We start from the raw sequence: 24717 nt of genomic DNA on the forward strand, positions 1-24717 counted from the left end.
TTTATTATTTCACGAGCAACTGGTTTCCCTCTCAATGTTCTTTGCAGCGATAAAAACACCACCGCCCGCCCCAGGCACCACCGCCATGTGAGGCACATACCTGTTGGAAAATATTTAGCCGTGTTGTGTTCGGGAGATAGCCAAGGTTCGGTTTCAATGATGATATCCGGCTGTCGGTTAGGTTCTGAACGATTCTCTCTTCGAAGTTAAACTTTGGCAGTTGATATTATATTAAGAATTGACAGCGCCTTCCCTGCTTTCGGAAGCCGAGTGATCTTAAGCAGATACTGATTTGTGGTCCAGGATTCTCTTCAGTGTTTCTAGTGAACATTAGCAAGCAGAGTAGGGTTTTGAGTTTCGGGAGCCTGTGACGGTTCGCGATCCCCTGGGTCTCGCAAGATTGCGAGGAGAGAACAGGAGAAAACTAAGGGTAAGACAACACACTTCACACCCCTTCCCACAAACCCGCAACACAGCATAAATTTTAAGAAAACGCGTACGACTTTTAATAAAAGATGTAAGTTAATAACAAGTATAACAGTTACTACAGTGATCTCTAAATTAACTAATCTTACTTAGATTTTCTTAATTCTTTATATATATTTAAATGACAACACTAAATAAAAGAAACTAAATACTTTACTTTGAATATTTACAATATTAAACAGTTCAGTTCAGTTCTTCGCTTTCACTCCAAAAAGCAACTGACCAACAAACCAACTAACCGACTAACCCACAAACCAACAAACCTCAGCCAGCAATGCAGCTTTAAACCAACTGCTTCTCGATCCACTTCTGCTTCTGCTCTCCGGCGCCTTTTATCTTTCTCGGACTTTACTTTTCCTGTTCCTCTTTTGTCAACTCCGACGCTCAGCTTTTCCGTTTTCCTTTTCACTAAGGAGCGGTACAGTAATATTCTCCTCGCTCGTTCCTCCACCGTAGACAAAGGGGTTTTGTCTTGATGTACGGTTGGGGTCTGCTAAAGACTTTCAGCATTGACTGTTTGAGCGTTTCTGCCCTCCACTTTCTTCTAAAATTGGCCTTCCCTCTTGTCAACAAACCTTGCACCGTTCAATAACCAATTAACGCCCACGACTTTTTACATCTATATATAGTTAAACTAATTTATTCAAATTACGACAAAACGTGTTTTTTTAGATGACTACATTACAACACTTAAAAAAGAAGTTCTATAACACTAGATCAAATACTGCATATTGGATAATGCAATTCGAGAGTTTTGATTGGCTAAGCCATCATGGGTTATGAGCCATTATACCATGATCTACAAACACGGCAAGCATATCCGTGATTTTTTGGGCCTTTTTGTTTTTATTGTAGTCCAGTTTTCTATATTTTGGGGGCGTTTTTAATAAAACAATTATTCCACTCGCGCTTGTTGGATATGAGATGATTATAGCCAACGAGGCGCGTAGCGCCGAGTTGGCTATCTATCATCTCATATCCAACGAACATTTCGTGTACCAGGATAGCGGTGTCCCCCATATTTTTATACTAATCATTCTCTAATGGGGAAAAGATACTTGGCAATGTGAAGACAAGTTAAAAGGGAAAACAGCTCACTTCCGATTGCCGTCCGCGTCGCAAAAATTAAGCTCCCTAAAAGGGGTTTTTGAGATGCGGACGGCAGCCGGAAGTGAGCTTAAACATTTGCTTCAAAATCCTTCCGATTTTTTTGAACAGCGAGGTTGCAACTCTTTGCCCCCATCCCCCACCCTCCTCCTCCCGCTTTCAAATGTGTTGAAACATTTTGAATCGAAGTTGAATCATAGCGAAGATCATAGCTTCACTTGATTTCATATCCTCAGTTCATATATGATTCATTTCATATACCATTTCATCATTGATTCATTCCTTACGGGACCATTAGAACCCACAAATGACCAGCTCCCAACGTCAGTGGCTTCATAGCTCAGTTGGTTAGAGCGTCGCACCGGAATCGCGAGGTCACGGGTTCAAACCCCGTTGAAGTCCTGAATTTTTCAGGCTTCTCTACGCAATTGTAAAAATTGCGTTCATAACTGCGAAGATCATAGCTTCCCTTGATTTCATATCCGCAGTTCATACATGATTCATTTCATATACCATTTCATCAATGTTGAGTGAGTTAACACAACCTTCAACATTTCTTTTGTTATTGAATGAAGTTGAAACGGTTTGCTTCCGTCTTTCAACATATTGGGTATACGCGTGCACACTTATCGGTCTCTCAATCACTCATACATGTCCGTTTCCATAGCAACAGCCGCTGCTGCAGCCTTGGACTGAATACAAGGCCTCTTGTGAAGCTTTGTTGCATTAAATGCTTATGACGTGTTGAACCTTTTGCCCACCCCGGCAGTCAACATCGTTCAACATTGTTCAACAAAATCGAACGGATGTTAAAGCCGTTTCCCGGACCTTTAGCAGCTGCTATTGAAAGGTACAAAAGACTGGCTTACAACTCAAACCAAATAAAGACAACACAATAAAAACAATGACTCGGACTTAAGCTTGAAAACGAAGCTGCATCAATACCAAGTATGAAATAGCTAGCTAGCGCTTACAAGAGATGCTATATTGTCCCCTCTTTCAACTCCCAAAGGACCTCACTCCTACTTAGGGTCTTAGGGTGAAGAAATGGGGATCCATTGTGTTTTACATTGTGTGGATCGCTTAGACCTTTGTCGTGGTACACCTCTCCAAATTGCGTTGCGGCTTGTTCGCGAATTCTTGATATTAACCTCTGTTAAACAACAGAAACTCGTCAAAGTAACATCGAATCATTCGAACGATACAAAGACGGAAAGGCACGTTCGAAAATTGTAGTTACTGAATGCTGTCATCCATCCAGTATGTGTAAAATAGTGTTTTGAGCGGAGTGAAGGTGTTACTTTCCTAAATAAAAATAAAGATAATGAAGATGATGATGATGATGATGATGATGATTGTTATTATTATTATTATCTGCGACTGTAATAAGATTGCACTTCCTGATGCAGATTTTTCTTCCGCAAAAAGATACGGTTTTTCAGTAGTAATTGTTTTTCTCTGCTTTTAGTTTAGCTATAGCGCTGATCACGCTTCCACGCTTCCGACCCTAACGGGGATTTATTTTGAGCTTTTACTCTGACAACCCCTTGGAATTAATAAGATTTGCCTCTGAACAAGCATTGGTTTTCTTAATTCAAATAATCTTCAAAAAGAACACAAGACATCAAATACAAACCCATGGTTTATACAAGAGCGAGAATACACTTAACACAAAAAAGTGACAATGCGTTAACATTATGGACAGGAAGCTAAATCACAAGCAACCTGTCAGTTTGACTATATATACACGTCATTTCTAGGCTGAAAGCAAACAATAGTAATTTTGTCTTTCTTGCATTTTTCTGGCCTTCTGTCACGTTTTGTCTTTTCTGACAATGCGAGCCCCCTTGTTTTCAACTTGAACCTAGGAGTATTCATGCTCTGTATTCTGACATAAAATGAAGACAAACGTTATTTACCTCCGGCTCGATGTCTAGAGCAATCTAAAAAAGAATCTAAGTACAAGTTGTAAATGTGTTTGATAGCAGTTATCAGTTCACATATTAAGTTCTAATGCATTACGTGCTTTACTAAACGTGACATGACTCAGTTGTGACTCACCGGAAAAAACTCATGCATGTTCTTGAATTATCCGAAAACAGCTTTTGCGTGTAAATTATTCTTTGTTTGATTTTGATTGATTTTTCTCGAGAGTGATGAAAACCCGCAAAGAAAACCGTTTTTTTGAAACCTACAAAAAGATGATAAAAAATCAATCTGAGTTTGAAGACGGACCCGATTTCTTTAAAATACGTTCACTTACGCAATGACCAAAGCCCAGCTAAATTACACGGAAATTAAATAACCTTTTTGATGATGAATTTCTAATTAGGTAATTAATTTTTATTAAAATCGACGTTTTATCTGTCAATCAGTTCTTCTCGGTGAGTTAATTGACGTAGCACGTTGTTTATCAGCAGAACTAAATTACATCTGGGGAATAAAAAATATTTCCCTTGTAAAACGAACAGAATCAAGGAATAGTGCCGTCTCTCGCCATTTCGTACACCGCTTTGACAAAGCTGCACGCTCGCGCGTTGTTGTAAGACTGGAATCAAAGAAGGTGAGTTGATGAGGCTAGCTGCAGTGACAAAAATAATATTTAAAAAAAAATGGCTAGAAAGCAAAAGCATTCAGATGGACTTTGGATCGTTTCCTTTAAAAATTATAATGATACATTTAATAACAGAATATATGAATATAAGATTGAATTTCGTAAAAATATAGAACAATAGACTCAACGCTCGTAAAGCCGCTGTTTAGCTGAAACTTGTGTGCAAAAAGTTTCAGGAGGTATTGCACCGTGTAACATGGTTGGTTTCGTGAAACTTTTTTGAACTTCCGTTGCGAGGCAAGTTTCGTTTTCAGTTGGTTGGGTTTTTTCGTGTCCTATTCCAAAAAAAAAAAAACATTTTTGGTTGGTTTGGTTGATCAACTTTTTCAACCGACATCAAACTAGGTTGAAACGGTTGAAAAAGCATTGGCAGCGACCGCTGTCGTTTACGCGGGCTCCTGACGAGTTGTTTTCCCTCAACTTGTCAACGCTGAGAAGTCTGGTAATAACTTTTCCCAGAAGTTACCTCGTTTCAACCGAAAGCGGTTGGAAAATTGTTATATTGGGAAACCTCAACCGCTTCAACCGAAACCAGTCGCGGTTGAAACGGTTGATCTCAATAGAACACGACCTAAGATCATATCTCAAATAAGTAAGGACAGGAATTTGTCGTTTTCACTCAACGTAAGTCACATTTACTTTGGAGTCTTGGGCTGTGCACAAAGTTGACAAGCCAGTATATAAAATCCGTCTTATGCTTTTATCCATTATTTAATGTGATGAATACACTTTGAGCTCCAGATAAAAGGAGAGAATGATATAAAAAGAACTATTTGGCCTCCAAACAGAGGGTTAAAGACGAATAAATCGGACCGTTCCTGATAATAGTAAGACTAAGTGTATTGACGCTGCTGGCAAGAAAGTTACGGTTACCATGAAAATACTTTTCTAGTTTTTTTTTTTTTAAATCTTCATGATATTTGTACCTAACAGACAACAGTTACTGTAATATAACAAAATTTTCAAAGACCCTTTTTTTAAATTGAATTTTTTTTATCAGCAGTTTCAAACTACAATATATGAATATTTAGACTATTGTCTTATTTTTGTCGGAATAATTTCTACCCGTTTTATTGTATTTTATATAAATATTTGATCAATGGTACAAATAACGCAATTCATCCTTATGGTTCCACGTGATTCTAATGGAAAATTTGTTTTGAATCTCTCTAAAAAAAGCAAACAAGCAAAACAAAAATTGTGTAGAAAAGTGCCATCTTCAAGGTGTCTGAAGCAGAAGTCATCAACAGAAGGAATTGATTTGCGTTTTAATGTTAGTTGACGGCAAGTAGCGTTCCTCTTGGGTAGGACATGACCGTTTCTTCTCTTGTTGGCTGAACTTCAGCCAAGGCCACTCATGGACAAAACATTTCATTCTAAGAATACAAGTAAGTTTTGATTTTGCTCCTCAAACACTGGCGGCGCGGCGGCAAAGTTATCCCCTTAAGTTTTCCTAAACGGCCCTATCACCATTTTCGCTGTTTTATAAGTTTGCTTGTGGCGAAAAGGAACTGATACTCTAACAAGAATTAAACTATGGCTAATAGACATGGACTCACATATCCTGGCCTAGTTTCAGTGTTTACGTATTCGGATCTTTGGAACTGACAGCACTTTCTCAGTATTCCTAATTTCCTCTTTGAAATCACGGTCGTGGTTTCTTCTCTTAAGAGAAATGACCTCATACCTCTTTTTTGTGGAGAATTTGTGCTTGATTTGTTTTTGTTTGGAACTCAAAACTCTCAAAAAGTCTCGCTTTGACTTTCAATTGAAAGCATTGAAGGTTAAGCCATTTTTATCCAGTGCATTCAACTTGAAATCATTCCAACTGCGCTTCGCACGAAATAGTGATGATATTCGCAAAATAAAGAGGGGATAAAACTTTGGCTTATTGAAATAACGAAACTTGGACTTCAAAAACAGAAGATATGGAGATTGCCCTTCGGGTCAGTATTAGGTATCAAACGAAGTCTTTTCGATGGATTCTTTTCAAGGTTCTGCATAATCTTGGCTAACCAGCTTCTGACTTAAAATACGACTTGGGGAGGCAAGAAATCTAGAAAGTCAATAAAAGCGCTTGTTCTAATAACCAAACGATAAAAGATTCGCGTGTAGAAGATTAAGATATCACAATTAAAAAAAAGGAAATCATGAATAGATCTCTTATTATATCGTATAAAACCAAGTATTTAGATAAGTAATTACAAAATATTTTTTTCGAAAAGGTCACGAAGTTTGGTGAAGCTTCTTCCAATACCAAAGATTTTGGTACTTGCAAAAACTTGCAAAACTATTTCCCGCCTCAGTGCTAGTAGTCCGTTGTGGTTAATTTATTTATAACACTGTCACATTTTTTTCCTTGTTTCTTCAGATCTGGTTCTGATCTGCATGTTAATATTCTTTTGAGAATAATTAACTCCGACTGTCCAAAATAGTTATGAATATATAAACTATTTTGTACTATTCAAACGTAATAATGCAGCATAGGAAATTGTTTTGCGCATTGCAGGAGTTATACCCTTTGCGAGTTTAATTAAATTGAAATTTAAAAGAGACTTTTTACTTTTGATTGAAAAAAAAAAAATAAACATTTTTGGGCGTCGCTCAGTTGCCATATTCCATATATTGCCATATATTTGTAGTTGCCATATTCTTTAGTTAGTTCGATTTCGTTCTTTCCCTGGGTAATCAGAGGCCCCGTGGGGAAGTCGAAGTTCCCCATTTCGTTGACTAAAAAATGTGATCTAAAATAAGTTTTGTAGCAGCTTTGGAGGAGGACTTGAATCAACTGCTAAATCAAGTTATCAAATTTGTTCAACATTCAGGGAGGGAACACTAAAAACACCCTAACCTAAACAGTCCCGATAGTTACTGTTCTTCAATTGAAAATGATATGGCAAACCAAGAAATGCTTTCGGCAAATTGTATAGCTCCACAAGGCACCTCAGGACCGCCCCCCCCCCCCCCCCCCGTCCCTGGCTACACCCCGGCAAGTACCTACAGCAGCTAAGATGAAGTCAAACCTCTACTTGCAAGGAATTTCCATGGGGCTTTTTAGGGACAATAGCCCTTAATTCGTCATGATTGAGTCAATAAAATGCAGCAAAAATATGAAAGAAATCTCGAGACGATACAAAAACGTACTTGAAGAAGCCTCAAATTCGCGTTGATGAAACGCTTTTTTCAAAATGATTTCTAAAGTGTTAGAACAGAGCGACAATTCTACAGTGGAAAGACCTCTGGTCGTACTATATTTAGATGCAGCGGGGAATTTCTTGACTTTGTAGAAAGGATTGAGGGCCTCCACAGACCAGACATTTAGTTGTCGACAAGTAGATGTCTAGTCTGGAGGCCCTGAATCATTTCAGAATTTGATCCATTCTAATTTTACTCAAGGCTGTATAAAGCATACCAACCCAGGAGTAAATGTTGTTTCATTTCAAAAGTAAAGGGGAATCCATTTTTCTTCTTCTCTTGTCGGAGTGGTGATGGCAAATTAATTTGCCAATTAATTTGGGGGGGGGGGGGGGGGATGTTGAAGTTTCGAGTTGTTCGGCGCATAAATATTAAGAAACACAGCAAAGTTCACGAGTATTAATCTTCACAAAAGAGAGCCGTCGCTTTGTTTCGAATAGTAAACTCAAACACCATAGAACATGAAAATTGCGGTCTTATCAGTGATTACCACAGAAACGCACGACTTTTAACAGGCCTCGGCATGTCAATATACAGGCAAAAACATGCAAGATACAGCTAGTGATTGACAGATATTTCAGCACAACGGACATTCCACGCGCATTTTGGCAGGTTAACTGAAGCGAATACGATATATCAATCATGCGCCAATCAAGTGTCAAAACCCAGTTATGTTGGCTTTGCAAACGCATTCTATGATAGACTCATATTCACCTTTCATTTTTCAGTAACCATTATTTAAAATTGGCGTTGCGTCAGTTTACGTGGAACGTCACTCGGCAAACGGCAAGCTACTGCTTGTCGAAATAGCATTAACATTTTCTTATCCTAACTTGTCTCTCTCCTTTTAGAAACTGCTCGATTCCTGTAGATGACAAGCAAAAAGTTAGCTAAAATCAAACAAGTTTTGTTTGAATTTTGGCAAAACGAAAATTTCAGTCTCAGCGTTTGTCGCCAATGTGTCGGCCATCGAAATAAATATTCTTGAATTTCACGCTCATCGAGAATAGTAGCAGGCGGTCGGAAGAATTATCTTTTTATAATGGGAATAAACATACTTCGGAAATGAAGGCCATCATATTTCAAAATCCGAAACGCTTCAAAATTAATTACTGCATGGTGATCAAAGATACAAACGACTCTTAATCTTAAACAGCTGCCTTAGCTCAGTTTGAAAAGAGCGCACTGACTATTGTTGATCAGGTAGCGCCGGGTAAAAAATCGTTAAGTTTTCGTTCCTTTTAAGCTCAATTGCTCTAGCAGTTAGTGTACGTTGTCATTCACTGTGTTAGATCGGGAACTTTTGACTCGTATTACGTTCAAGTAAAAAGCAACAAGAGTTGTTATATATTTACAATATGCCGGGTGATTGGAATCACTTTGTTACTCTCAGTTAGATGCCGCGATTCAGTGTCTTGGTTGCATATGCAAAAGTTACAACTGTCTTACAACTGTCTTCAATTACTCCCGTTGGACCAACTGAAAGGGTGCCCGTTGAAACAGCATGGACAAACCAATCTTTTTAACGCTCCACTTGTGCAATTTCAGTTTTGTAATGTGAATTAAAAGAAAGAAACAAATTTTTATTCGGATTCAAGTTTTATTTGCCGGAGTCTTGCGGAATCAAAGAGCGAGCGAACGATCGAACGAGATTCAATGCGCCTTTTTCATCTCTTATCCTCTTTTAAAACTAAGATTGAGAAAACTCTATTCTCATCTATGGTGAGAAACATGGGCGGCTTATTTTACGGAACCGCTCTATTTAAAGCATAGTTTTGACTCTACTACTCTACTACTACTCCCCTCTACTAACTATGTTTAAAGTGATGCAAAAGTACGGGAAAACAATATCACACCTAACAACAAAAAGAGAAAAGGTGATCTCGCACACGGACCAGTTCATATTGTTTTCGAGAAACTACGCTAAGAGATTCGGTAATTGAGTAAATGATAAGGACCAAATTGCCCCTTGTTTCCAGATGAATATGTATATATGTATGTATATTAATGTATTTATGCTTCCGGGAGATTTAGAGCATGATTTGCAATGGCCGTGTTAAATTAACATGTTTTTCACGAAAAGCCGCGACGATAATTGAAAAGAGCTAAAAGTAAACTGTCGGTCTATTGTCAATTACTTGTCAGTGTGGATTATAGAATCCTAATCCAGAAAAAAAAACAAGATTCTTCCTAAATGTTTGCTTGTACGTGAGTATTTTCTCTCTAGGGCAAATAACATGACCTTTGTCGGTGATAAATCATCTTTTTCCATCATTGTTCCGACTGGTGACGTTCGTTCAGTTTTAATAACTCAAGGGAAATAGGAAGAAATTCTCGCACTTACTTACTCCGGCGCCGCGTATATCTTTGGAATTATTTTTCGGCACATTTGTTTATCACTTTTCAGAGACGTCCAACTGTTATTCCCCGAAGTTATAACGGAGTAACGAATGATAGCCTTAAAACTGTGCCACATGACCAGAATCGAATTGGAATGAGGGATTTTTAGGCGGGACATCGAAACATCCTCCTTCATAACACCAAGGCACCCAGTGGAACCATCACTCTCGATAAAGGCTTGGTGAAATCCCCTTTTTTCTTCAAAAGAGCAACATCTCTGTAAGAATTACGTATACTCCGTAGTTCAGGGAAAAGAATACCGCTATTTTTCAGTACATAGAAGATTTCTACGTGGATTACGTTGCGACAGCTGCTTCTGTCAAGGTAACCTTTCACTAAGAATTCATGTGGCACACAGGTTGAGTTCGTAGTTCATATCGAAATAAACACTTTAAAAGTTAGGTTTTAGGGAGCATTTTAAGATTAGAGTATTTCACCTCTATGAAGCGTTTAATGGTCCAACTGGTTTCCAACAAAAGAAGAATTATATCGTTTTTGTTATGGACAACAATAAGTAGATCAAACAATTGTCCGCCAAAAAAAGGTAGAAGGAGCTTGAGTTTAGAGCGCCAAATAGGGCACATATTTTTAAGTTTGTATTTGGCTTCTTCGATGTTCTTGATGAAATCTTGCTGATCCGTGTCAACACATAATCTCTTATTTTTCAAGTACTCCTAGAGAAGTGCTGAAATAAGAACGAACCCAAATTTGTTTTTCAAAATTGTTTGAAAGAGCTGAAACAAAAACTACGGCAGCTTTATTTGGCGTGTTCAGCTAATCTATTGAGAATATCTTTCAGATCTTTTGAGATGTCAGTTGCCTCAACTCCACTGAATAGGTTCAACATGACCAGCAATGTATCTTGAATTTGTAACTCGCCTTTGGCGTTTAATTTATCGCAGTTTGCAACTTTCTCCCTCAAGGATGGTACGCAACGAAAATGCACTTCAGTAGTAGTTGCTTGTTTAAATGCCCCGGCAATCACTTCGGTAGGTAGAAAACTTGACCGTTTGTAGCAGCCATGCGGATGCACTATAAACTACACGTTCGGTAATGTGACATAACCAAACTGATGACTTTAAGAAAGACTTAATATTCGAATACAATACGACGAGCAAGCCAATAGAGATTTTTGTTCAGATTAATTGTCGTTTTGACAGAAATTATACAAGAGTTAACCATCTCTTTGTTTCATATTTCCACAAAGAGTGCGAAATCATTCTGTCAAATGGGTAAAATGTTTGTCATAATTCCATATTATTATGTTTTACACCTCAAGAAAGGCCAAGAAGACAAATAAAATAGGAAACATAATTAATCATCCTAGGAGCTTTGATTCCGTTCCGGAAACGTTTTAGAATAGTACTCTATCGAAGCTATCGTAAATACTTTAATTACGGGTACTTTGTATGCTTTTTAAACACGACCCTTGCAAACAAAAACAAAGCGATTGGGCATGAAGCCTTCCTTTATTTTACATCATTCATAACTGTGTCATTAATTTGAGACTGATTTAAAGTTTTTCGTCAATACATAAGCAATGAGTACTAGAGCTTAAGGTGTGGCACAAAACTAATATCCACTGAAAAATAATTTGTAATATCCGCTACAGATAGTGCAATAACTATATATTGAATTTTCTGTGACAGATTCAAAGTTTATTGAATGATAAATGGACTTAATATTCATTCGCTAGTTTTTACAGAATTCGATCAAGATCTGTTGCCTGTAAGTCTTATAACAAAAGCTCATAACATCTTTCCTATTTTTCAGGAAAACATCGAAAAAGAAAATGCACACTGGCTTCGCAATATTCTTCTCGATACTAATATTTATTAACCTTGTGGGAAATACGCTGGTGATTCTTGCTGTTACGCTGAATAGGTCCATGAGATCACCAATCAACTTCCTCCTTATCAATCTCGCAACCGCCGACATGATTGTTGCAGTCTTCATTGGCATTCCTTTCGTAATTACACCTTCTATCTCCCACCCCGAAGGCAAAAATGGAATTATTCTCTGTAAGATGTTCACTGGCGGAAACATTGGTTGGATTGGTGCGCTGGCATCTGTCTTTTCTCTAATTGCAATAGCAATCGAGCGCTACGGAGCTGTAATGTACCCTCACAGCCGAAAAGGAAAACTTACAAGAACCAAGCTTCTAATCCTTATTGTCATCTGCTGGTCGCTTTCCGCCCTCTGGGCAATCCCTGGTTTTATGGCTGTTACATACATAAGGGAGTTTCGGAGTTGCGGGCACATTTGGTCCAAGCCCGTTTACGGGCACTTTTATACCGTTGGGTGGTCTGTGGTGGCTGGTGTCATCCCCCTAGGCGTCATGGGATTCCTGTACTCCAGAATGGTCTATCGCCTTTGGCTCAGAAAGGAAAACATTCGCGAGGAAACCCAGAAAGCTCTAAAGCGCCACCGCAAACGAGTGACAAAGATGGTTGTCTTTGTGACGGTCATTTACGTGTTGTGCTGGGTTCCTGAGCTTTTGATCTACTTCCTTGGCTTCACTGGCACCATCACGCTCGTTGGAATTCATCACACAATCGCCTCTGCTTTGATCGTTTTCAACTCCAGTGTTAACCCTATTGTCTACAGCCTACAGAGCAGTCAGTTTCGAAAACATTTGTCGGAACTAATTTGCTGCAAAAGGAACAGAGTTTCAGCTATGGAGTCCATTGCTCCCTCCAGCATATCGCCAAGACGGCAAGAAATGGAAACGGTAGAGGAGGAAGAGGGAGGCTTAGCAAGACACCCGTCCCATCACGGCATTGAAAAAGTCACATCTGAGAAAATTTTGATTCCACTTACAAATGCAACCGAAGATAATATTAAAACCTGACATTCGCTGAAAGGAAAGGAAAGGAAAGGAACTTTATTCAAGTGTCCAGTCGTTCAAGCGCTTTAGCACTAATTGGGGACACTGTAAACTGAAATTAACAATTAACGCAAATCAAGGCTGAGACGAACCTTTTCGAAATCTATGGCATTTTAAATATAGAGCGATCGCTGTAACTAAGCCGGTAGAGACAAAAATTCAAATACCTTTAAGACTTATCAGTAGAAACTAATATTCCCTTCAATTCCAAAGTTGTTCCCTGCTTATTGGACCACAAAATTATTTACTCCCTCGTTCTCTAAGACATTTCGTGTTTATTCCCTTATTTCCTGATTGAACGGACCTTAATTTGTTCCTAAAAACCTCTAGGAGACTCTGGGAAACTTAACTATAGCGCTGCTCTCCTCAAAGGTACTACCGAGAAATAAGTGATACAGGCTCTACATCGTCGCTCAGCCCAAAATCCAATCTCCTGTTACTTAACAACAACAGCAACAACAACATCAGCAACAACAGTGAACTTCATTTGCATGACTGTAACGTGAACACAGCATTGCAAAAGTGTCGAAAGCATGATAATTACAGTAACTTAGTTTCCAGGCTGAGGGTACAACGTTGATAAGGTAAGATTAACAAATCATAACATTTATCCAGTATTCCAAAAAAGGGTCCAATTAATTTGTCTCTCATTTCAAAGCACGATGAGATGAACACAATCAATTGAAGGTTAATATAGTAATGATTAGAATTCTTTAGTTGTAATATCAATTTTTATGAGATAATTTTCACCGAAGTGAAGGTGGCTAGTGGTGGAGATAGTATATTGACTGAGATAATATCGCACAAAAAGATAATTTTAATTCATTTATTTCGGCAACGATTACAATGTTTTCGGGCGCAAATCCCACGCGAGTTGCTCGGAGTTGAATGGCAAAGGATATTGGATCGGAGTTTGAGTAGCCAATCAGAGGGCGCCTTCAACGCTATGCCCTTTTTTCGTTTATACAAAATTGTATTATTATGCTTTGTCTAAGTCTATAGTTTCCTTCTTATAAGGTAAACTAAGACATCGCCGCTATTTTAAGCAAGTGTAATCTTGCTAAACCGCACATACTTTTTTGTGTTTGTAACCAGGCTGGCGTTACTTTTTTGCATGGTATAGCTACGTTATTGTAAATAATATCAGCTCGTTGGCTCAAGAGAGTCGGTTATGTGTGGTTAAATTAAATTGAGTTCACTTAGCGCAAAGGTTCAGTGATTTTACATTGGACATTATTAATTATAAGATTATCTTATGAATTCGACAACTCAAAACAAGGGATCAAGAGGAAGCTGTTACTGTAACAACGGCTCTCGTTACTGGTTAAAACACTAGGAATGGAAGCAATGGAGCTTAATCTTAAACACAATAGAAAAGCATCCTTGTCCACCTGGTCACGATTCAATGAATTTCATACCAATCCTTGTGAATTACATACACTGATAAATAAGGACTTTTCAGGGCCCATGAAAAACAATCATTTAAACTGTCTAGTGTATCTAATAGATATTAGACTGGAAGTTTGTTGATAGGGACATCATTTATCATTAAGTCGACAACTCGAGTTGGATCTGAAAAATAACTACACAAAGGAGCCCATCAGTACGAGCCTCCAACTGGCTTCCCTAGGTGAGGTAGCGTTTTTCCTGACCTCTCTATTTTTAGAAATAACTTTTTTGAATTTGCCGCGCTAATTAAAGGCGTTTACTAAGTGCTCTGCATGAAGGGGCTATCCAAGATGGCGGCCGAATGCGGGAAACAAGACTCAAAGTCTTGAAAACAACTTCCCGTTCCATTTTCAATTGTTATTGACGTTTATAAATAGATAGGTGAGGAAAAACGCTACTTTATAGAAACAAAGTGGGAAATGAAGGCTCCTGCTGATGGATCCTGCCACACAGGAAGGAAGCCACCCACAATGGCAATAAGGTTTGGGCTTTTTAATTGAGAATTTTTTCATATAATTATCTTCTTTTAGCCTTTTATCGAGATTCCCGTACAAAATCCTTATAATTTGTAGGCCATGCTCACACTGAACTTGGGTTGCCTGTGGTCACATTTAAACGGTACGAGTTAGTGCTTAGTAGCCAAGCTTTGAACTGTGGAGAGGAGTCTGGACATCACAAACCCGTAAGATGAGTCGCAGCAAAAAGAATAGAGTGTTTTCATGTGACGTCACGGCGGCCATGTTGGTGTACCTTAACAATGCAACGGCGGCCATGTTGGTGTACCCAACGAATCTTCCGGGAATTGTTCTATCATGCAAATGTTTTCTTTTGTTTCGCTGGGAAAACAAGGTTACTGATCACTCTACACTTGGATACTCACTAAATCGTTTTATGTGTTCAGGTCTAGTAACTCTCAAGAAGATAACTTGACAACTGTTGTGTGAATTTTCGCTCAACTCATATTAGAGGCAGTTGACAAACGACGTGGATACTAGACGCTCTATGAGCGTAAAATGGGCTGCCTGTGGAAAGCACTTGAGTTGGGTGATATTGAACTGCACCGTTCCAGTTATTTTTTTCAAGGGGTGGAGGGGGGGGGGGGGGGGGGTCATATAGACCATTTGAGGGGTCACCCAGACGTCGTGCCAGCAGTGGCCCTTTGAGTCACACGTTCAGACGTTGACTTATTTCGCAATGTCTCGTCCCGTTTTGAGGTCTTTTACCTTTTTAAGCCTAACACGCAAGGTATCTTGATTATAGGCGACCGCTGAAATTGATGTCACCTTTGACTTTGCGATTTATTTGCGCAGTCGAAAGTATAATAGAAAAATTGAACATAGATCGATCGACACTCCTAAAACTTCCCTCTGCTCTTCCTAAAAACTGTGTTATAATATTTATTTACTTTTGCATCAATATTTGTTTTGCATAAAGCAGACCAGCAAGATCTGTACCTTTCTTAGTTCGCATTTTTGAGCGTTAAAATAAAATCTTCAGTCTGACAGCAAGTCGTATATTTTGAGGTTTCCCCTCGAGATACTTACCCCACCGGATAGGGTTTAACTTAAGTGAACTTTTGTCGTGAAAAGCTGTCAGACGCGCAGAGTACACGCTCACACTTTCTGTGAAAAAGAGGTTGAAGCAAATTCCATGTTTGCCTTGAAGCCAATATTTCTCGATTCCCTTCTATTTTCTTCAATCTTTCTCAATTCTTTGATTGCACATAACGTCACGGCACCCATTTTGGTGGAAAGAACAATAGCGAAAAGCATCTACCATAGCGCTATGATGATTAACGATATCAAAACAATGTTGTGTGCTTTTAGAGCTACGTGACCCTCCATATTACGCAAAAACAAATTGAATCTCCTAAAAAACAAAACGCAGCTTAGTTCACAGTGATGGACTAAAGCACTGACTGTCTCACTGTGCACTACAGCACGTACGCAATGCGTGCCTATTTTTATATAAATCTCTGAATTTCGAATTCTCAGCGAAAGATTAATGACAATCGATCGTAAGAACTCTAAAATTTCTGCAGTCACTGACTTCTAATATATAGATTTAGCCAAGCCTAAAAGCGGAGCTCCCGTTTCTAACCCCAGAAAGCAAAATTCATATTGAAATAGTTATGCTTCTGCATAAACTGCAACATTAATATTTACTGCACGACTGATAAAACAACGCAAAAATGTATTTTTTAACCGATATTTTGGCTGGCCAATACCAGCCTTTATCAGGTTTATTTGGAGATCTAACGAATTTACAGAATATATATACACATGTGATGAAGTACTTAAAGAAGATTTCATATGATAACGTTACGTGATATAGCTACTGGATAAACAAACCAAAAGAATTGAAAAGAACAAGACGCCTATAAGGGCGTATCCGTGGGATGCGCAAACAACACAAATTTTGCAGTTACAGAGAACATCAACTACGGGTAAACTTCGGAAAATGGCGAGAGATTAGCAGAATTTTACTTGAAGTTTGTTTGTTGTAAAAATTCTTATTATTAATGTTACTAAATTTGCAAATGCAAAAAAATGAAGCCCTATTAGGGGATAAGGGATATTGAGGGGGGGGGGGGGGGGGGGGAGGAAATTGACGAGATACGCGAAATATTATAAAATAGGCACGCATTGCGTACGTGTGGTAGTGTAGTAACTTGACGGTGTTTTTTTTTCCATAACTATCAACTGAGCTGCGTTTTGTTTTTCAGAAGATTCAAGTTGTCTTTGCGTAATATGTAGCTCTAATAGTACACAACTTTGCTTTGGTATCGTAAATCATTATAGCGCCATGGTAGATGTCTTTGCTAAATATCCCCTGAGAAGACATTTGGTTCAGTAATATACTAATCCCAGAAAGATTGACGAAAATGAAAGAAAATCGACAAACATTGGCTTCAGCGCTGATATGTTGATCATTTTCAAGTTCCGTTACAACTTCTTTTTCACCACAAATTTAAGCGTATACTCTGATGGGAGACAAAACAAAATATTGACGCAAACGTAAATAAATATTGACATACAGGTTTTACGAAGAGCAGAAGGAAGTTTTTAAGTGTCAGTCGCAAAAAAAGAACAATTTGCCACCAGGAACGAATTTGCGAGATAAAAACATCATAATTTTGTGCCGCGAATATAACAAGTTACCATCAGCGAAAAACATTGTGGGAGATTTTTGCTACCTTCAATTGTACAAGTATGAGTGACATTAATTTTAGCGGCCGCCTGTGTTCAAGTTACCTTGCGTGTTTATCAGCTTACCAACAATTCACGAAACAAAGGATACATGATATGTGACAAAATGGAGGCAAGACTCCGGGTTTTGTTATACAAAAATTTGGTTTTATCAACGGAGTTGATAATGTAAATTGGCCACCGTACAGAGATTCTAAAAGCTGACGTTTCGAGCGTTAGCCCTTCGTCAGAGCGAATCGAGGGATTATGGGTTACGTGTAGTTTTTATAGTAGAGTAGGAGCTACGCTATTGGTGGTAACATGGCAACGTGAAAAATAGGAATATATTAGTTAAATGAAAAGCGTTCGTTAATACCGTGAGGATTAAGGGTGCCGATTTGAAAGATGAATTTTTGTTCCAGATTCTTGCGGCTTTCCGTCGTACCTAGATGTAGGGAAAGGCCGCAGATAGCCATGTGTTTTTTGGAGTAGTTAGGCAGATTAAAATGGCGAGCGACTGGCTTAGATGCATCCCTGTCATTCTTCTCAACATCGCGAAGGTGTTCGCGGAATCGGTCACCTAGTCGTCTACCTGTCTCACCGATGTATAATTTATCGCATAACGCACAGGTTATGCAATAAATGACATTTGCGGAGGTACATGTGAAACGATCGGTGATCTTAACAGATCGCTTAGGTCCCGATATCTTGCTAGTGTTGACAATGATGTTTTGCATCGATGCAAAACTTGTCCTTTCATTATCAACACTAGCAAGATATCGGGACCTAAGCGATCTGTTAAATCACCGATCGTTTCACATGTACCTCCGCAAATGTCATTTATTGCATAACCTGTACGTTATGCGATAAATTATACATCGGTGAGACAGGTAGACGACTAGGTGACCGATTCCGCGAACACCTTCGCGATGTTGAGAAGAATGACAGGGATGCATCTAAGCCAGTCGCTCGCCATTTTAATCTGCCTAACTACTCCAAAAAACACATGGCTATCTGCGGCCTTTCCCTACATCTAGGTACGACGGAAAGCCGCAAGAATCTGGAACAAAAATTCATCTTTCAAATCGGCACCCTTAATCCTCACGGTATTAACAAACGCTTTTCATTTAACTAATATATTCCTATTTTTCACGTTGCCATGTTACCACCAATAGCGTAGCTCCTACTCTACTATAAAAACTACACGTAACCCATAATCCCTCGATTCGCTCTGACGAAGGGCTAACGCTCGAAACGTCAGCTTTTAGAATCTCTGTACGGTGGCCAATTTACATTATCAACTCCGTTGATAAAACCAAATTTTTGTATACTACTTCCCCACCGACGCAGCATCACAGTTTCTTTAGAAACTACCCCTTCATCCGGGTTTTGTTAGTTGGTTTTTTTTCTTTCAAGTGTTATAAAATTCGACAAGATATGTGCGAATTTAACACAAAGATCGCAATCGTTGATGCTAGTTCTAAGTGTCAACTAAAATTAAACCCCTTCGAATTGGGTTAGTACTTGGATGGGGAGACCACTGCGAAGTCCCCCCGACCACGATAGCTAATTTGTTTAAACAAGATCTCATTTTTCATTTTGTTTGGGCCGTTGAAGACTATTGTCTTATCTTCTTAAACTGGTTCGCAAGAAACAGGTCGATTGGAGTATTATTCATTATTGCAAAATATTGTTCACAGTGGAACACACAAGAACGAAGCAAGATCTAGAAATAACGTAGGAAACTCTCCTTACCTTTAAAGCTTGCCATTTTCAAAGAAAAATCATCTGTCCACTTTATCAATACTCTCAGATGTGAGGTTTAATATTGTGTCAATCAACGCGGGCGGAAAGGATTTCAAACTAAATGTTTGCACTTATCGGAATGTAAGAACTTCGTCACCGTGGTCTAGTGGTCTAACGCGATCTCAGAATGCCAGAAAGCCGGGGCAAGTGTGTTTTCTAATCGCCATAAGGGAGTTTGGAAATACTGAAAGACATAAAATTGGATTCACCCGATCGGAGCTTAATTTAATATCCGCTAGGTATGCACATCTGGGACTACCAAAAACAAAAAAGAGATGCTCGACTGGTTTTAATAAAATGCCGTTGAAACACTCAATACTAAACTGAACGAGATCGTTAAATTATCTGGCACGCTTGTGTATCCCAAGAGGTTCTGTAGCTTGGTTAACAATTGAGCGCCTTTGGCCATTGTTTATTGTATGGAGCCTTCTATCAGAATCACTTGTGGACGAACGGTAACCTTCCTTGTACTCACGTGGTGTTTGGGCGTGGCTGTAGCGATCCTGCCCTTGGCAAAGGCCTCCTAATTAGCGACTTTCGTTTTAACAAAACTATCAATATGCTCAAAACCGCTCTGAGTTTGGGCATGCTATTTGTTCTGTCTTATGATTGCGTCGGGAAACCATGCTTAAGGTGTTTTTTAATTATCGTCATTATTTTAATTTTATTTGCCACACAAGCAGAATCACTTAAAAACGGGCGCAAACTCACCAGTACTTTAATTTATCTAAGATACAAAACACTAATTGATTACAAAATTTTTTGTCCTCATTCGTCCGCCGTAAACAAAAGAAAAAAAACTGGTTCTATTGTTCATTTTAATTTTCGTTAATTTTAAGATTTTGGAAGGGAGAAGAAATGATAAATATTGGATTTGTAATAAGAGCAAGTAACTGTTTATGAGAGACATTATGTAATAAAGATGTCCAAGTACGCATTGGAATTTCAGCGAGGTAAATTCTTTAAGTCGCAACAGTATGAACAATGCAAAGAAGATATTACTCTCACTACATTGTGAGGAATATATAACTAGCAACCTTGTGTATTTTGCAAGCGTGTATGCGCCAATGTTGACGCATGCTCACATGTAGTTTACTTACCACATGGATACTGAGAAAAATGGTCATGCTATCGAATAGACACCATAATGAATGCACTGTTACCGAGCGTGGTGATCAGAAAGGAATCTGTGACATATGCTCTTGGGTATTTTCTTTCGCAGTGCAATTATCCGAGCGCGCTCCGCTCCAAAGTATCATCATAGTACAACGCTCTCGTGATATCATGCCACAGATGCCCCTACAGATTTCGGTGTTTTAGATACTTTCTTTCGTTGTTTAGTATTTTTGTTGTTTATTTTTTACCTCGATGGAATTTGATCGTCCGGGTGAAAGTAGTCCTGAGAAAGACTGTTGGCATTGACTGGCGTGTCAATATCCTGAGCGGAAGTCATCTTCGGAGTCAAGTGACGGTTGAAAATTCAAACGAAATTCAATGTAGTAATGCTCTGGTCTTTATTGTGATTGGTAGTTGGAAGAGTAATGTGATTGGTAGTGAGGATGGTGAGTGGTGATTGGTGCATTTCTGTCCGGTGAAGGTCGCAGCAAGGTTGTAAGCTGAGAAAGAACAAGCGTGTGGTTGAGGTTTTCTGTCAAGTAATCGTTTGTAAGGCGAAGGTAGAGGTTGGCAACGGTTTAATGTAGTTTGTTCTAAGTTTGTGGACCAGCTTTCAAGAGTAAGACGCTGTTAATATTTCGTACAGTAGGTTAAGTGCCTAAAGTAAGCACACAGGTCATAAAAACAACGTAAAAACTGATCGGACTTACATTATTTTGCTAAGTGAGTCGACTCTTGCGAACCCTTAAGTCGCTTCTAAAGCTGCTGTTACACTTTGAAACTTTTAGGAGACGTATGTGCAACGGCGCTGCCGAACAGGTTTCAGCGGGCGTTACACAGTTTAGCATGATCGGAAACGTGAAACTTTTTTAAAATTCTGTTGAGAGACAAGTTTCATGAAAAATAGAACCGCTTTCTATTTCTGCAACCGTGGAAACGATCGCAGTGGTGATTAAAAAAAGAGTTTCACTCAGTCTTGTTATGCTACACAGCGTGAGGCAATCAGAAAACAAAACAACAAGTCGACCATGATTCATTGCAATCGTCCAAAGTAAAATGGCGGACGAAAACAACATTTTGAGACCAGTTTCAACGTTCCCGGACAACTTTCGACTTTCTGTGTAACACGGTGCAACGCTGCTGAAAGTTGTTTGGCAAAGCCGTTGCACGTACGTTTCAGCTAAAAGTCTCAACGTCTAACAGCGGTTTAACATATTAAATTTACGTGGCACCCTGATCCCATCATTGGATTCACCTCCCCATGCGCATTGCCGTGCAAGGACTGTTTTTTCCAGTCCCCAACTTCAGCTACCACATTTGTGGCTGCCGCTTTAAGATTGACTAAACATTCGCTATACCATGAATTAAAATAGGGTCAAATTTGAAGACCGAAACGGCTGTCCATGGTCGCCTTATACCTCCTCCGGTAGTGACGTTGTACATATGAGCCACACCTCAGGGGAGGTGTTGTATGTACTGCTGTCAGCCTTTTTCCTTAATAGCATAACATAGGTAGCAAGTGGGCGATAATTCTAAACAGTGGTGTAAAAGTTCTGCTACGTTTAGTTTTAACTCTCGTCAATCTTAAAAAAAAGAAAAAAAAAAAGGAAAGTTAATGGGATGGTTATTAACCTTTCTTTCGTCTCTTTATCACAAACTGCCGCTCCAAATGTAGGTCACCTTCCATTACGCCAAAATAATGTTTGTTTATTATCATTATCATTATTATTATAAAACCGTATAACCAACATCGATGATAGTGAGCTGGTTGTAAACAGGAACATTGCAAGATACGTTGAGGAAACAGGCCAAAGTAAAATGGACAGAGCGTATGAATAGTGATCTTCTGGGGTGCAAGAGAAAAGAGAGGATCTGATATCGTCTGTAGACCCTCCACGCAACGCTACCGGGAGGAAGAAGGGTTATATCGAAGTAATGACGGATCGATTTATGGGAGAATTAGGGTTACGGATACTTGGGGCTAAAAAGCCAGAATTTACGGGATCAAGCATCGAGACTGGAGAAAATGAAACAAGAGCAGAACTATACATGAAATACTAGCACTTTATTCGAGAGTGGAAACAGGTTAGAAATTGAGTCGGATAATATAGAAGAGAAAGCGCCCGAGGAAAATAATCAAGATGACCATCGAAACATTCAAAACAATAACCCACAACAGCAGTTTGAAAATGCTAATTCCGTTAACTCGGAATTGCATAAGCCAGTAACAACCGAGAGTGGTCGAGTACCTTCTCCCACGGGACTGCCTAGTACAATAGTCACAGCTCAAAACAAAATCAAACCAAATCTGCCCGATTATGAGGTGTTTCCTTCCGAAATAGGAACAAAACATGGGGTAATATTAGCCACGCGAGCTTCTGTAATATTGTCAATGGTGTTTACGACGAAATCGTCCACTACAGGAGAAATACAGAATTCAATGTACCATCTGGCCGTGCAGGGAAGAGTTCATTGAAGAATTCACTTTCTGGAGTAAGCAGTTCAATGCAGATTCTGATTTAAACTCAGTTGCCTTGAAAGCATTCATGGTGCTTCCAACTTTGATCCTGCAAAAACCGTCCGCTACTTCTAAAAGCAAGGAACACAGCGCAGCAATAGGGCGTCGATTAGCTCTCTGGAAACAAGGGGGCCTTGATTTGTTGCTTAAAGAAGTGAGGTTTATACAGGGGAAATTTGTGAACTCTAAGAAAGCTAGGACGGTCGAGGATGTACCCAACGTTTTTTCAAAACTGGTTCTGCAAGGAAAATTGTCAGCTGCAATGAAACTCCTAGATAACCAGAGCTCGTCTGGCCTGCTCGACCTATCACCAGACGTTCTACGAGGACAAGCACCCAGAGGCGGCTGATATTGCAGAGGAGAGTTTGTTGCACGGTCCAGTTGTTTATATTCCACCAAACGTGTATGATCTCATAGACGAAGAAATGATTTACAACTCATGTAGCAAGCAAAACCAAGGGCTCTGAAGGGTTATTGGGAATGGACTCGGAGCTTTATAGGAGAATCCTCTGCTCTAAGAACTTTAAGACTGAGGGTAAAATCTTGAGAGAAGAGATAGCTTTGTTCACGAGAAATCTGCTTAAGAAATCGTACCATCCATCTTTACTCGAAGCCTTTACATCTTACGGGCTCATCCCGCTCGACAAGAACCCTGGAATCAGACCAATCGGTGTTGGAGAGGTCCTGAGGCGAACAGGGGGAAAAACGGTCAGCGGTTTCTTAAAGGAAGAAATAAAAGAAGCGGCAGGTCCCCTACAAGTTTGTGCTGGTCATAATACAGGGGCGGAGGCTGCGGTACATGCAACGAGCCAAGTATTTGAAGAAGAAGGAACAAATGGGATTCTGTTGATCGATGCAAGTAACGCCTTTAACCAAATGAACAAATCAGCGACTTTGCACAATATCGAGATCACGTGCAAAGAAATGGCGCTCTATGTAATAAACACTTATAGAATCCCATCTAAACTGTTTATCTGCGGTGGAGGTGAAATACTTCCACAAGAAGGCATTACGCAGGGGGATCCCCTAGCGATGCCATGGTACTCAGTCAATACATCTGTAATGATTCAGAATCTGAGGGCGCACTGCCCGATGGTTAAACAGGTGTGGCCTGCAGACGAACTGTGCTGGAGGAGGGAGAATCGCGCAGTTGTACAACTGGTACAATCAATTGAGTAAAGAGGGAGAAAAGTTTGGATATCTCGTGAACGGGTCAAAGAGCTGGCTGATTGTTAAGTCTGAGGCACTTGCAGATGAAGCAAAGAGGGCGTTTGGAGGTGAAGATTGTGAGGAGAAAGTTCGCATATGGAAAGAGGAAATCGAACGGGTCTCCAAAATTGCAAAGAGTCAGCCTCACAGAGCGTACATTGCCTTCACAAAAGGGTACAAGTCAAAGTTCACCTACTTCATGTGCACCATAGAATCGTTTGAGGATTATGTCGATCCAATCCAGGAGGTGATTGACGACCTACTTCTTCCAATCAGAGCCTCTCCCTAACGAGGTGCGTCGACTTGTCACCTTAACAACGGCTCAAGGGGGTCTGGGCATGCCAGATTTGAGAGCTGATGCGCCACAACAGTTTGCTGCCTCGAAGTCAATAACTACTGCGCACGTAGATTCTATCACATCGCACAGTACATTTATGGCGCCAGGCGAAAGATCTACGGGGGACCTTAAGAGACATCATCAGTCACTTAAGAGGACGCGTGACAAAGAGAAAATGGAAAGCATTGACTCAACTCTCTCCCCGATCTGCTGCGACTAGTTAATCAATCGCGAGACAAGGTCGCAAGTTCTTGGTTAAATGCCTCTCGCAGATCAGGGCGTAACCCTAAATAAGCAGGAGTTAAGAGACTCGCTACGCTTACGGTACAATTTGTCTCTAGTCGATCTACCACGTCTATGTGTGTGTGGGGATAAGTTTACTGTAGGCCATGCCCTCTCATGTAA

General features: G+C 39.6%; 1 protein-coding gene across 7 annotated transcripts in view; it reads left to right on the plus strand.

The window, feature by feature from the left end:
- The first annotated feature begins 317 nt into the window (after positions 1-317).
- LOC137971937 (allatostatin-A receptor-like) overlaps positions 318-24717 on the plus strand; it is a 32556-nt gene continuing 8156 nt past the window's right edge. For 2 of the 7 annotated variants that reach the window (XR_011117007.1, XR_011117005.1), the window contains exons 1-2: positions 9682-10126; positions 11576-13273. Coding sequence is in view for 4 of the 7 variants with exons in the window: in XM_068818679.1 (XP_068674780.1) it covers positions 11595-12653 (1059 nt within the window). In the remaining 3 variants the exon portion in view is untranslated. Of the gene's footprint in view, positions 431-4029; positions 4157-5402; positions 5596-9681; positions 10127-11575; positions 13893-14710; positions 14964-24717 lie in introns of those variants that run through there. The other 5 variants (XR_011117006.1, XM_068818679.1, XM_068818678.1 and 2 more) reach the window with 5 other exon arrangements.

The sequence above is a fragment of the Montipora foliosa genome, chromosome 9 (assembly GCF_036669935.1).
Source record: "Montipora foliosa isolate CH-2021 chromosome 9, ASM3666993v2, whole genome shotgun sequence".
NCBI classification, from domain to species: Eukaryota; Metazoa; Cnidaria; class Anthozoa; order Scleractinia; family Acroporidae; genus Montipora; species Montipora foliosa.